The sequence below is a fragment of the Armigeres subalbatus genome, chromosome 3 (assembly GCF_024139115.2).
Source record: "Armigeres subalbatus isolate Guangzhou_Male chromosome 3, GZ_Asu_2, whole genome shotgun sequence".
Taxonomy (NCBI): domain Eukaryota; kingdom Metazoa; phylum Arthropoda; class Insecta; order Diptera; family Culicidae; genus Armigeres; species Armigeres subalbatus.
Genome location: NC_085141.1, coordinates 421,071,212 through 421,087,145, shown reverse-complemented (window position 1 = coordinate 421,087,145; position 15,934 = coordinate 421,071,212). Strand labels below are relative to the sequence as shown.

The 15,934-nt window shown below is 40.4% G+C and overlaps 1 protein-coding gene across 9 annotated transcripts in view; it reads right to left on the bottom strand.

The window, feature by feature from the left end:
• Positions 1-15,934, bottom strand: part of LOC134227332 (teneurin-m) — a 422,322-nt gene that overhangs the window by 4,701 nt on the left and 401,687 nt on the right. For all 9 annotated transcript variants that reach the window (XM_062708724.1, XM_062708726.1, XM_062708731.1 and 6 more), the window contains one exon: positions 61-4,897. In XM_062708724.1, coding sequence (XP_062564708.1) covers positions 61-4,897 — 4,837 coding nt within the window. The remainder of the gene's footprint in view (positions 1-60; positions 4,898-15,934) is intronic.

Here is a 15,934-nt window from a genome sequence, read left to right as displayed (position 1 = left end):
CAATAAGAAACAATTATTACGAAACATTCTAATCAACCACCGCCTTGTCGTTTAACTTACCTTTTCAACAATACACTGCAGTCCGGACATGACACCAAAGTCGGGCGCAAGCTGCGGTGATTTGATCATGGCCTTCGGTCTGTAGATCATATCCTTGGTATATTTGGATCCCTGCATCTTGGTTACGTCGTACCCGAAAAGCTTCAACCAAGACTTCAAGTCGTTCATGTAGTTCTTGGGTTCCTTCCGATTGATCGGATCGTTGTTGTGGAATCTATAGATGAACACATCGGTTGGCAGTCGCATTTCCGTCGCAAGTTGTTCCCAAGAGGGTGTCATCCATTGACCGACCGATGTATCATACAAACGCTTCTCCATGTACACCAGTCGTGTGTTGGGATCCAACAGGCCACCATGGAAATCGATTGGAATGAAAAAGTCCGGATTGGAATCCTTAACTATCTTTCCGAATGGAGTGCGTCGGACTTCCTTCACAATATTTCCGTTCACGTCGAAGAAAGCAATTGGAGAACCATTCTGATCCGTCGCAACGTAGTAACGCTGCTCGCCCGTTTCCACAGCTACCAACATGTCACGATCGTCGTACAGGAAGCGGAACGTCCTCGACACCTTAGGATAGTGAATGTGCGTGATCAGCTCCGGTGCGTTGATATTTGCGTAGAAGTACTGAGTCACATTGCCCTTCTCATCGTGGCTTGCCACAAGTCGACCCAAATCGTCATAGAAGTACCAAGTTTGGAAGCGATCGCGCTCCAGTGCGTGGATCAGTTGGCCTCGGTTGTTGTATCGGTATTTTTGCTCACCGCGTCTCACCACATAACCTCGGGCATCGTAGCTGTTGAACTCCACATCTCCAACCTGCACAACACGATCACCGGTATCATATCCCAAGTTTGTCTTGTCGCCATGCTCCAAAATACCAATGATATTGCCATTTTCGTCGTAAAGGTACTTCCAACTGTTGGTTCCAACCACCTCGCTCACATGACCATCTGCATTGTAGTTGACCTTATCCAGCGAGGTCACACGACCAACCATCACCTTATGGGTCTTGATCCTATTCCTCAAATCGTAATCCAACTCCAACCGATACACATCGAATGACTTGATATTGATCAGCACACTCTTCACCCTTCCATGCTCGTCAAAGTCGGTGATCGTAAAGAATTGCTTCGAAGTATCCTGCACTACGGTTCTGTTGAACGCATTTCTTGTGATTCTCAGATCGCTGATCGCATCCAGTGTTCCCAAACTCTGGCCGTACTTGAACCGCAAAATCGGTAAATCCTTTCCATCGATATCCATCTCTATTCCACTCATCCGGGCATTGCCGTCATACTGATATTTGAAGTGCGCCGATGCCAACGCACTCTTCGAGCCGAACTTCAATTTTTCATCCTTCATAACACCGGCATGGTACTTGAACTCTCTTCTCAGTTCGAACCCTGGCTCTAGAACCTCAACCATTTTTATTAAGCTCGTGCTTTCCTGGTAGGTGTATTGCGTCGACGACAGTCCAGCCAAAATAGTTTCCAATCGTCCAGCATTGTCGTAAACGAATGCCACCTTTCCTGACTGATGCGGATGGATCTTTGCCAGGATCTGTCCGTCGTCATTGTACAGAATTTCGAACGGATGACGATTGATTGGCGAGAAGTACTGATACTTGAAGAACCCGAGCGAGGTCTGCAGTGAGAAAGCGTGAATGTGTCCCCTCGGAGTTGTTAGCGATTGTAATGCTCCCGCATCATCATACTGTAGCAGGTAGTCGGATCGACGAGGTGTTGTAACCTTCAACGGCAGACTGCTAAACATATCCTTAAAAGCGTACACAATCGAGCTATCGTCACCATACTTAATCTCGTTCAATCTACCCGCTCGATCGAATGTGTATTCTTCCTTGAGATTGCCCCACTTCCACGAAATCAGTCGTCCAAAGCGATCATACTCCAAATCAACGTCAGCATATTCTCCCGACTGCGGACGATAAGCGACCGGTCGGGATGATTTGTCGTACGTGACGTTTAGCAGCTCGGTTTTATCGTCTACCGAAACCGTGATCGATGAACTGTCCTTCTCATATTCAAATGTCAACAGATTCTCTCCGTTGACACGCAATTTCCTTCCGACTTGAGTAACAGCACGAGAATTCTTTCCTCGACCAGGAACGTGTCGAATGAAGTATCTCCACTCGAAACGGTTCGACAAATCTCCGTTAATTTCCGTTCGCTGCTTCGACGGCACCGGATAACTTTCTCCCAACAAAGGATCGATTTCCGCCAGCAGAATGTACGGCACCGATTCAACCGAAACCGTATTACCCCATGGAGCAACACTAGTGGTACCTCCGTCGACCAGTACTGTAGTCTTGGTGGCAGCCTCGCCGACTCGCGACACAACCGATGAACCCTGAATGAGCATAGACACTTCTCGCTGGGAGTTTTCTGTTACCTTGACGGTTGCGCCCTTGACGCTCAGATCAAACGACAGATCGATTACCTTTCCGGTCGGGGTGACGGCCGAAGTGAGTCTACCGAACTCATCGTAGTTGTACACGTACGAACGACCCGTTGAGTCGAGCTTGGTTTTCAGCAAACCGGTTGGTCCGTGATAGTCGAACGTGACGTTGTAGTTGTCCGGAGTGTTGAGTTCGTGTAGCATCTTCATACGAGTCATGCGAAGGCGGCACTTTTGACCTTTGGTGTTTTCGATCGAATTAACCTGACCGGTGTAGTCTCGCAGAAGGAACACCTTATTTCCAGCGGCATCCGTAACAGTGCTCAGCTTTCCATTGGAGGTGTTGACGTTGTACAAAAAGCTGTAGGTGGTTTCGCCAGTCATGATGTTTTTAGTGGCGATATGCTGACCGAAGCGATTGAACACATAAATTTCTTGGGCATTGGGAGCATAGATTTCGTACTCCTTGGAGAAGCCTGCTTCCGGAAGACTCGAGATAACCGATCGAATGCGATAGTTGGCTTGATCGGCGATGTGTACGTGACCATCGGGCGTTACGGTGATGGCCGAGATCGTATTAAATTTGGCACTGATAGCAAGGTAGTGATCAGCTTCGTAGCAATCGCATCCACGTTCGAGACAGTTGCACTTGGATTCGGCACCGGCATAGGCCGCCACTTTGCCGTCGGTTCCAATGACTCGGATGCGGTTTATTCTCTGCGAGTCGCTTTCCGCAACGTAGAGATCGCCGGATGGAGCGAATGCGATGCTCTGCGGCATGACAAGCGTGGCGTGAGCTGCGAGGTCAGAATCGAAGGTTGTTGGAGATGCTGAAGCACAGTGCAGGGGACGTCCGGCAATGACACGTACGCGACCGTCGGGTGTCATGCGCAGGATCATGTGATCATCGATGATGTGCAGGGTGTCGTCCAATGGGTTGATTGTCAGTTCGGTAGGCCAGCGAAGGTGCATTTCTTCGATCTTGAGTGTTCCTTCACATGGGACGGGTTTCCAATGTGACTTGTGCATGTGATTACCGATCAAAGTGCTGATAACGCCATCGCGATCGACCATACGGATGTTGGTGCCATCAGCGAAGTAAAGGACATTATCCGAAGAAATGGCGACGCCCTTCGGGTAGGCCAACTTGGCATCACGCGCCAGACCGCCATCCCCACAGTGGGCTTCGTCACCGGGTAGACAGCGCTCACCGCTTCCGACTACTGGTTCCCAATTGTGTTCGGGATCATGCGAATCATCCTTGTTCTTGACCTTGATGATTTGGTGAGACTCAGGATCGGAAATGTACAATGAACCATCCAGGGGGCTGAGTGCCATATGGTAGCGGTAAGAAACTCGAGTGGCGTTGAGTTTCACTACAGTTTTTACGGTTCCATCGATCATAATCCTTCGAATGTAGTTGAAATCGCCTACGTATAGACTTCCGTCTGGTGCTGCGGCAAGAGCTACCGGCGCCAGTAGTCTTTGTTTGGCGGCAACCCCATTGCAATCGCTGCATTCCAGTGGCCTTTGATGTCCATCGCCCATGCTGGTTAGAATTACGCGGGGCTTGTGCTTCAGATAGATGTTGGAACCGTCCCCTTTCTGGAGGATGCCTTCGTGGAAGTTGTATCTGTGATGAATGTCCAAGTTCCATCCTCCCACTTCAGAGATGCTCATATCGTGACCGCTTAGTTTTGTTGTTTGGACATCCCAGATTATATCTTTGCAATCAGTGTATTGATAACCGACTTTTACGACGGCTGTGGTTATTCCGTAAACTCGCTGACGATAGATGTTGAGCCTATTCCACGGGTAGGTGAATTTGATTCCGGGATCCGCTTCGAAGATTCGCTCGAATAGAATACCTTCAATTGTGATACGAAGATGAATCAACTTCAGGGTGGGTGGGATGACATCGGGAGTTAATTGAAGTTTGATCGTTGATAAGTAGCCAGCGGCTCTGCTGCTATGATAAACCAGGTTGAGCCCAGTTCCAGGTATGGAAAGAGATTCCTGTACAACTTGAGATTCTGCCAAGATCGCACTACGATCCGGACAAGCGCCTTGGAAACCGTGCTTCCACGTGGCCAGCACAACGGGTTTCATTGAGTCGTAGTCGTGCGAGAAACAGGTATGAGGTGGTCCAGCCTTTTCCTTGTCATCCATGGTGGACATGATGACGGTTTCGATGATGACGACTTCGTTCCACGGTACTTGAACTATTCGAGTCTGTGGCCGGAACGGTGATCTTCCAAACTGCAGAGTGATGGCTCCGCCTCCATTGACCATCAAATCGAACCATCCATCGTCACGTGTCAAGGTGAAACCCTCCAATGGGGTAGAAGTACTGACCCGTACTCCAACCAGTCCCATTTGCAGTGAAGTCACCACGCGGCCTCGTATAACGGCCGATCGGCTGTGTTATGGGAAGAAAGAAAAAAGAAACAATTTAAGTTGATTTGTTGAAAATGCATTTTCCTATGATGAAATAATTATCACTCGCCGTCCAAACGCACACCAACATATGATTGGTCTTACATTGGTAACAGTTTCCATTGCACGCTTTCAAGATATTTTCAAAGTTCGGCGGATTTTATCTTGTTCAAACAAACATTCAACCTCGATAAAAATGAAAGGCACAGATAAATTGTTTGAAAACACAAAGGACAATCGGCTACAAACGGTTACACAGGAGATGGGTTCCCATTTGGGGGTTTGGGTAAACACATATTCAGTGCGGGGGACATGCATGGGAATTCGGGCCGTGCGAGAAAATAAAATATGAATAAATCATGCATAAATAATAGTTAATTAGTGAAAAAATGCTGATATGTTTCAATTTTTCAAACAAAAATACAAGCAGCCGGCACACGCTCTGACTCTTCCGATTGTGTCACGTGATACTGCCTGCCTTGGTTTCACACTTTTTGTCTACATACCTACCGTTTTTTTGCGCCATTTACCGGCATTTCAGTGTGGTGTTGGGAACGATAAAATTTAGGAATATGTCCATTGTCGCACGGGACTGTTTAATCATTTTTTTTCTGTCGTTCCATCACCAGACTCCACAGAGTGTGAGGTAGTGGCAGCGGAAATAAAAAAGATTGCACAATTTCGAGCTTAACATCATATTAGTGCGGGAAATTTATCGTGTGAATTATTCACACGTGCGTCATGCGTTTGATTTTTCACACTGTCCAATAAATAACTGTATCGCATGAATAACAATCGAAGTGGTTGTATTATTATCAGCGTTGAATATCAAATTTAAACTACTGTGGTGGCCAAATTGAATTCGCGTAGGATACTCTATCATAAGTGTATCACGGGCTGATGTGATGTTCATACGAAAACGAAAAGAATTTCATACTTTTGAAAGGATAAAAGGTGAATTTTTAATTCTTGTGATTTAAAAATTGGTAGAGAATAAAGATTGTTCTTAGCTGTAGCGATTTATATGGCTAAGGTGTTGCCTCTTTTTCATTATACAGAAGAATTTGTATAGTTCTAAACCTGACTTTCATCTACTTTGTGTTCATTCAGACCTACTTCACCTTAGATCGTGAATCGTTTTCTTATTTTGACGAAGTGCTTTTCCCCATGGAAATGGAAAGTAGGCCATGGAACTTTTATGCCCAGGAAAAATCGAGACAATTTACAATCCGAAAATTGCCTAGACCGGCACCAGGAATCGAACCCAGCCACCCTTAGCATGGTCCCGCTTTGTAGCCGTGCGCCTTACCGCTGGTTTTATCAGCAGAACGTTAATTACAAGAACCTTTTTCCAAGGTGCGTTTTGATCTTTTTGATTTAGTATTTGCGTCTAGTATCCTGCTATCAAGGACAGCGGCCAAGGAAAAGTTGCTTCAATTACTGAAGTAAATTTGACAACAATGTCAGTTTCCTTGTGGAAAAGGGAAAGGAATAGTGAAAGAAAAAGTGACAGCTTTATTCATTTTACATAGCAGGCGTAATTCCGAAACACGCATGGTCCTGCATCACTTACGGAGTCCCACCGCTCTAGTGAACAACAAGCGTGCTTATTTAAGGTGTTGTACATTTTACAACGGTGCGAGTCCTGGACGGAAATTTGCTCTACTTGCTACGAGCTCCGTATTGCTCAAAATTGTCAGCAGAAAAATCATTCCGTGGCCATTTCTTGTCCTGTCTTTTTGCACAATACCTTTTAAGTCCATAATACCATTTACATAGGGACGGATTTCGATTGAATTACAGTCAATTTAATTTATTGTTTTGATGAAATTGTTGCGTTTAACAATTAGCCGAATTGTAACATATAGGTAATATTCTAAGTTTAAATAGGTAGTTTTTTTTTCAAATTTGACTATGATTTGCTTTTTGATTACCCTCAGTGAATAATAAAAAACTCAATCAACCTGGTTCCAAAGCCATGCATAATGAATCGCCAAGCTCCAGAGCGCACATTAGTTAAGATGAAGGCGATATAAATTTAGTGGATCCGTTGAAAATGTTGAGTGATTTGATCTCTGTGCATGGTCATAGTTAGTATTGTCTCGCCTCGTCAAGAAGCCGAAACTGAATGAAGCTGTGCCTTTGAGAGTCGATGCAAGTTATTTCTCGAAAGGCATAAATAGTGATATCGTGATTTAAAGTAGCCATCGCACACATCATGTTAGGGAAATAACAGAATAGAAACGCTAGATTCATTTCTTCTCATTGGAAATAGAGCAGAAAGACGTGCACTAAACAAAGGACACGGGAGTATTACGGACGCAGTGTGCTTATTTCATTTATTTCAAGAAAAACTTCATGAACTACAGAGAAAGATTGTCGCTGTTGTCACTATTTGGGGCATTATTTGCTGACTGGAATGAGCTTGGAGCGAAATGGCATTAAAAATTCATCGACATCTCATCGACAATCTTAATTTTATAACCTCTTTTATTTAAAGTAAATGTATAGAAATGTTTAGTAGTGAAGAAACTAATTTCATATTCTAAAAAGTACCTACACGCTGAACCTACACGTATTTTACTTTTGAGTGATAAAATTATTCTTTGGAGGGTTCAGCTCGATCGATAACTGCCTAAACTGGCAAAAAAGGTCAGAAGACATATTAAAGAGCCACAGACCATTGTACGATGATTAATAATCTTTTAATTAGTTTTTCTCTTGATTGACGACTTATGAGGGAAGTCAGATTTTAATTTTTTTGGAAAAGATATTTAATTCTGATACACATAGTTAAGTTTGCCATTTTAAGTTGTTTTTATGAGATATTGCGAAAAAAGCTTCGGCTGCTGGTGGAACTTGAACGCACACTATGCCATTAAGGTCACTCCTGACAGAATCCAAGTTTCAAAGTGCTCGCGTTTTCGGGGGCACACCACTCGATACGGATGCGGCGGACAACTGTCATTTTTGTTGATTCAGCTTTGCTCCGTCGCAGCATGCGTGAAAAAATAAAAATGACAGTTGTGCGTTGCTTCCGTATCGAATAATGTGCCCCCGAAAACGCGAGCACTTTGAAACTTGGATTCTGTCAGGAGTGACCTTAAGTACACGGACGTACTACCAATTATATAACAGCTAATAATGATGGCCTTAAGCTTTTTTAGTGGAATGTCTTTAACTATCATGAGACGAGTTTAGTATGTACTTTCCATTTAATTCCACCACATTTTGTTATCTTTGTAGATACGTGTTTCGACCTCCATTGGGAGGCTGTCTTCAGTGTTTCGTAATTGACGTGGTGGAATTAAATGGAAAGTAATAAATCCGTCTTAGCGCAGTATAAAAATTTTATTTAAAAGAAAGTCGTTCAATGTTCCATACAAGCCATCAGATTGCCGTTTTTTTTGCCAATTGGGTCCTAAAATGAAGAATCGATATTCGATTTTCTTTCAGGGAACGATGAAGGTAATCATTCTAAACGTGTCAGTTTTTCTTTAGACTCAAAAATCGAAAAGAACATTGTTTAATTTGAAATTGAAAAATAGATGAAAAATGCTTCCTCGACATTTTCGGTCTTGTTTGACGTACGGATTCAAACGCACTAGCAAAACACCGCAGGGCACTTGACTCAACCTTTGACAGGTAATATATGGGGCTGACGTTTTGGGCTGATGGTTCATTCGTTCTGAAATGTTGCACAGCCCAAAATTTGCTTTAAAATGTCTTGAACACAAAAATATTATTTTTACTGATTTAGAAATTTACCAGAATTTTTATAACAACGGTACAAGTATTCTTGACCGATGCACTATCGTTTGCAACTATAAACGAGGTAGGGCTTTAGGACCCAATTTCTTTTCCGAGAAAGAGTGAGATTTTTTTTCATATATTTTGACTGAGAGTCTCATACATAGACCGATAAAGCTTATTATTTCGGAGGTTGTTTTTCTCACTCTCAAACAACCCGTAGATACTAAAAATAACTTTTTTTTCCAGGCCAGTGCACCATTTTCTAATTTTGGTGGAGACGCGTGGTATATAGTAATTGAGTAGCACAAGCGTTTTGTCTGAATATGTGAAAATCTAGTTTTTCATATCTTGCTATCTGTATTTATCCGTCTTACATATGGTCGGGGTTCTATCAAAACACACCGAGCGCCAATGAAAAATTCCCATTTTCTTAGCACAAGTATTCGAATGGCAGATCCAATTGATCACAAATTGTATCGGATATCCTTCCATATCCTATAACTGAGGATTCCAACGACAAATATAGGAAAGAGTTGAGATGAATTCATTTTCGTTTTATTTCCACGAACAAAAAATTACAAGTCACTCAAAAAGGCGCTTGATGCGGTTTGGTCGAAACCCGATCATATATCTGATACCGTCTTAATTTTTAAAGCTTCATTTACGTGAATTTTGACTCACAGTACAGTTTCTCATTTATCAAGTATGGCGAGCCTGAATCGCATCCAGAGAAAGTTTTCAAAAAAGGGAAACAGGAGCCTGATCCTGATCTAGCTAGACACGAGGATATTACAATCGTTTTCAGTTTATTTACCGAGAGATCGGTAAATTTTACTAAATAAAAAAACAGGTAAATTTTACATAAAAAAGACCTAATTTTGATTCTTCGAATATTTGGAAATCCAAAGATGTCCTACTTGCATGGGGAGGATCCATGGGAGAACAATTCAGACTGATTTGGTTCCAGCTACTTATATATGTCCAAATGAGTTTGTACACACTTAAAATTCTAAATTTTACGATTGCCGAGAATTCAACAGCCGGGATCTCGGCAATGATTTCGTCGAATCTCGGTAAAAATTTGACTGATATTTCGGTAAACTTTACCGAGTCATCGGTAATCGTTACCGAGATCTCGGTAAAATGTCAATTCTGTCGATTTTCGGTGGAGCTATGATGAAATTTCAGTAAAAGAATAACTGAGTCTCGGTAAAAAAATACCGGCATCTTGGCTGTTGGAATCTCGGTGAAAATTTTGCTGAGGTTGGCAAAATAATTTAAGTGTGTGTATATAAGTAACAGGAACCGTTTTGCAATATAACTGTTAGGGGTAGAGGGCCGGAAATCTTCTTCTCGCTTTCTTTACTGCTTCTTCTTTCTCCGATAACTTGTTCCAAATGCAGAGATCGATCCTAACCCAAGAAACCAAAAGTACGGATAAGATGGAATGTTTTGGCTTTGAAGTTCCGTTAAGGAGCTTGGAACTCAATGTGAACCAATAATGAACCAATTGGTTCGGTTGAGAACAAATTTAAGTAAAATCTGAACTTTTGGTTGCTTGGGAAGGTTCCTGTTGGGGTTAACTCTATGTCCACAGTTGCCCAGATCGGCTCGGTCCAGGAAATGGCACTTATTTTTCTTTATATAATGCTTTGATTTAGGGAGATTCTGACTACTTTTGGAGTGATAAGTGGAAATGCATCCTTCACCTTGTACCATTTAATACCGTTTTTATTCATATTCCGAACACTTAAGCACACTTTATGCTGCCTAAATTTGTCTCAAATGTCGATTAGCCATAGTAAAAATTGTCTTAAATGCCGAACACTTTGATTCAAATTCCGAACACCACCTTAAAAGCACTTAAATGCAAAATTTCAACGTTATCTCATTATTGGGCAACTATAATGCCCTTGATCTTATTTCGCTTATTTATGCAAAAATAACAAAATGTTTCAGTTAAATCTCCATGTGACGAGTGTTCGGTATATGAGTCTGTTCGGGAAATCTCAATAAGCGTTGCTAACAAACAAAAACATGTTAGGGTAACTGTACCAGTTTTGGCCATGTTCCTAACTTGGCCAAAAGAAAATCAATTTTCGAGGGTTTTATTAGCTCTAACAGAAGATATATCGCTGTTGAAACTGATCGATATTTTTTGAATAATATGCACTTTTCAGGGTTGGCCAAATTAGTTACTAAGGTGGCCAAAACCGGTACACTTCCCCTACTGAATACCGAAGTTAAGCTAAAGCATGTACGAGAAAACATAGCCTCTATCGTTTTAATACTTATGCAACTTTTTCTGTGCAAGCTATTGTTTTTGCGTCCGAAAACCTAATTTTTCCTAAATGTTATCATTTTCCATTTTTACCCTAATAAAAAAATCCTACGTAGGGGAACTGTTCCGTTTTCCATCTCACTGAGCATATATTCATCTCATCGCAAAACTAAGAAATACAGCACCAATCGCGTCGCTTCTTTTTGCTAACACGTGTGCTCACTGGAGAAAAAATCACAAAAAATAATAAACAAATTAAATTCCTTTTCATTGTTTTGTTTTTTATGGGATGGAAATAGAAGCTATGGAATGAAGTGCCGAACCGTTCCCCTATGATGACAGGAAATTTCTCATAGATTAAGGGAAAACAATGATTTTGTTCTAGCTACAACGTTGCCGTCATAGATGCCACGCTGCACCTAGTTTAGCGACTGAAGGAGTTGCCCAATGTAGGCGCCGCCAGAGAGTACTATCCCCTTGAATGGTACTTTTGAAATTTTCATCATTACGTTGATCATGAGAAGCAATGGAAGGGTCCCAAGTAATCACCAAGCATTATTTATTGCATGTAATCAATCACAAATCAGCATATAAACGCTAATTGACCTTTCCCGTCAAAAATTGTATCCCGTTTTATTGTCTTAGTACATTCATTGGCTTGAAACCTCTAACTATTTTGAATTGTGAACCAGCCTGATGTTCGTTAAAAATCGGGCAAATCGGTTAGGCCAATCTTGAAAAACAGCACTTTTTATTTTTTTAAATTTTAAAAATACTTAAAGACGTCAGAAAATATGGGTTCTTTGGGAAAGTTGACATTGAATAAAATATAGAATCGATTGAGCGAATAAAAATGTTTGACGGGAAAGGTCAATTGCATTAGATCAGTTTTAGCGATGTAAAGATGTATTTATTCATCAACTGTCAGGCAACGATACACTAGTTCAGCATGACGAATGCAGCGATGCATTTCTTGTGCTTCATTTCAACAGTAATGAAGCATTATTTTGGCGTAAAAGGGCCCTTTTCAACTTTAATTGCTGTATTATTCACAAGCCTACATAGCTTCATGGTTTCTTGGGGTGGTTCTAAAACGAATTGATATCAATTCATCCTCTTTCCTCTTTGACCGTAAATCATAGACATTAGATGTAGAGTACAAAAAAGTACTTAAGGTGATTATACAATAAATCCCGTGGTCAATTTTAAATTCACCACATGCTTTTCCTCTCCCATCTCCAAAAGCCCAAATCTGGCGTAATAATGTAATCCAGTTCTGAAAGTTAAGTCGATTGTTCAGGATAGATTAACAAATTGATCTACCATTGTTACACCTACATGCGCGTTATTGTTCAATCAACTCGTGCTCTTGAAAAATTGCTGAAAAAATCACGTGACTTCCAAGATGGCCGATTCGTGGCTTTGTTTTATAATCACCTTAACTGGGCTTAACTTTGTTATTAATCTAAGATTGATTTGGTAACAGCTTTCATATAATTGCAGCTCTCATACCATTCCCGTCAAAAAATTTTATTCGCCCAATCGATTCTTTATTTTATTTAAGGTCAACTTTTCTTTTCAAACTGCTGTTTTTCAAGATTGGCCTAACATTTGCCCGATTTCGAACGAACATCGGGAGAATGTTTTAGGCCGGTTTACACGTGCAGCACTTTTCGGTTCTGGCTTTCGATTTTTTAAATAGCTAGAGGCTTCAAAAATATGGTTTCTTCGGGAAAGTTGACCTTGAATCGACTGAGATAATAAAACGAGACACATTTTTTTACGGGAAAAGTCAATTATCAAGAACAAGATACTCTGATATACGTAGAGCTTGAACTAGGAAAACACGGATACTTCATATCACATGCCAACTTTTTCTCTCAAAATTGGAACTAAGAAATGGTTAATAATATTATATAGTTATTTAGCATTGGCTGACGAACACGCTACTTTTTGTGCGAGCATATCAACTTTGTTTAAGCAGTAATTTAAATTCGGCGAAAAAATCAGTTACAAAATTGCTGTCGATCTCGAATCTGATTGTATTTTTGACAGATACGTTTTTCGACCTCAACAGTAAGGCCGTCTTCAGTGTCTCGTCCTTGATTCGAATCAAGTCGAGTCAAGTACGAGGCACTGAAAACGCCCTTACTGTTGAGGTCGAAATACGTATCTGTCAAAGGTACAATCAAGTACACAAAACGCGACGCGAGACTGGACACAGCACTTATGGTTCTTACAAACGAAAAAGAATTTTTATAATTTACCTTTTTGTCGACCGGTTTCGGGCTCGATGTTGCCCATCTACAGGACGTGGTCCAACTGGTTATCGATGGGCAACATCGAGCCCGAAACCGGTCGACAAAAAGGTAAATTTTTAAAATCCTTTTTCGTTTGTAAGAACCATAAGTGTTGTGTCCTGTCTCGCGTCGAGATTTGTGTGTGTGATACAGTTCTTACGTTAGCACAAATCTCTAAAAATGAGTACAATGAAGTGGTGGAACTAAATTGCATTGTACGAACTCGTTTTATGACAAGTAAAGACATTCCACTAAAAGCTCAAAATAATTTTCTTATAAACTTGAATCTGGATTGACTTTGAAATAGAAAATAACAATGTAATGTAATATTCATATTTTTTGTTGATTTGCAGTTAAGCTGAAAAAATATACGTTTCAATACTTGATTAATAATTTTCGTTCGCACCCTCCCAATCATTTTCAATATATGCTGTAATGAAACGACATCATTGCACTTATGTTCTTCTATCAATTTGTAAAATTACAGGTTGCTTTTACTTTTGCGAAATTGCATGCGAAGCTTGAGCGGCAATTCAACTCTTCAAATATTTACAAGGGTTATAATTTGTATATTCAATGCAACACCACTGATTTGAGTGTGGATTTGTCTGATAGTGATATTTCTATTGGCGTACGATTACAAATGGGCTCAGGAGTGACGTTTGCTAGAACAAGATTCTTAAACATGCACTGCATCGTCAGTCCTGACACCCAAGTAAATCCCAAGACGAACTTTGTCAAAGTTCATAGAACGCCATATACTTTCAAGAGCTGCTGCTACGTAATTTTTTGTTGTTGTAAATGAGTGAACGGACTAGCAGCTCAGTATAGAAAAGGGCTTTGAAAAATACATTCTTTACTTTATGTTTTGGCCAGATTTGCTGCTGGCCACTAGAGTCGAGAGATTATGATATTTGAAAAAAAAAAAAAAAAATCAAAAAGAACCTCTACCCAATTGTTTGTATTTTTTTCAAACGGGAAATTTTGGGCAATTGTTAAACAGATGATATGAAAAAAAAACAGAAAAAAATATAACTCGAGATGCGAAAGAAATCAAGGAAGCAACACTTTAGGAATTTTTACAAAAAGTGTGCCACCGGCTGCAAAGAGCTTTCCCAACATTCTAACTGTAAAATTATTCAAAATCCGACCACCTTAAGAAAATAAACAGTGCGTTCAGGTACTAGTTAACTCGAGCTTTATTCAGGGAAAAAAATAAATGCATGACATAGTAACTAGTGAATATTGATTGCTCTGACACTATTTTCTATTCACATCATCTTATTGAATTCCGCAGAAAAAGTATACCAAGACGAGTTCTTTTTTATTATGCATTCATGGGACCCATTATTCAAACAACAAGCTGTTAAACAGCAACGAGTTGCAAACAGATGATAAACGGTAGATTTATCAAACAAGGCTTTACAGATCTCAACAGTAAAGCCCGCAGTCCACTGTCCAGCCTCGGGCTGAAAGTCTCCTCAATAAAGTCAATAAAAAAAATGTTCCTTTTCCGAGAAGTTAGTTTGATAAAATTAGAAATGTGGACTTCATTTTTTTATCGATATATTTTCTTCAAAATACGCGATTTTCCAACTTGTTGATCCGATTTCAAATAAATTGGAATGACCTGTTAGAAAATGTTATAATAACCTTTCACCGTTACATGGTCATTCAAATCCCGAATGGTAAATAACTTGTGAATGCTGTGCGCATTCGTGAACGAATTTCGTTATGGAGCTCAATAGTGCATGCAATCTTAGAATTTGGGGGGACTTGATCCCTTTTTGTGATATGTTCTCTGAAAATATTTCTCGAGCCAACCCTTCCTCAAAAATGTTAAATCTACAAAATTGTATTACACCCGATTCTGTTTTTACACGGATTTTTTTTACACGGCCGTGTAAAAAAAAATCCCATATAAAAATTTTGCAAAGTTGCTCCATTTTGCATGATTCATCGAGAAATCTGAACTAAAAACTTTTTTTACACGGAACGCATCCCCCGTGTAAAAATAGAATCGTATTATTTATCGTATATTTTGAATTTTTTTCGCCAAATTTTTGTATGAGCTACTAATGAGGAAGCAAGTGTCTCCAAATTGAGTTAACAAACCAAAAATGGTCAATGCTAGAAGCAGTTATTCAAACTTTGAGTAATCACAAAAAGGATCCCTAAGAGGGTCCAAATACATAAACTGTTTTGTAGAATTAGTAGGTTGTCAATCCAAAATATGAGTTACCACGTATCCATTTGTCCACACTTTCGCTTAATGCCTACGGAAATTGCTCTAGTAATCGAATAAGAGAGTCAACGTAGAATTTTCTCTCAACGTAATTACGTGGGTACAGAGTTCGGATTTCTCACTCACTCACCTCTCAACAGATTTATCCATCATCCACAGAAATTATAGTGCGATAAACTTCGACGAAAAATTGTTCCCAAACTGAATACATCTAACGATGGGTCACGATAAGTAGTAGGTTCAATACAGCAGTATATCTGTTTGCTTTCAATCAGTTCGTATGGTGGCGTGGTTATAGTGAACGCTCTAAACATTTTAAAATTGTTTTGGGTTCGAATCCCATCGCGGACTTACATTTTTGTGAATATGTTTGTAAAAATTATCTGGAGAAGTGGCGAGATGGAAAATTTAGAGGGGCAAAATTAAATTTCCCGGCAAGCC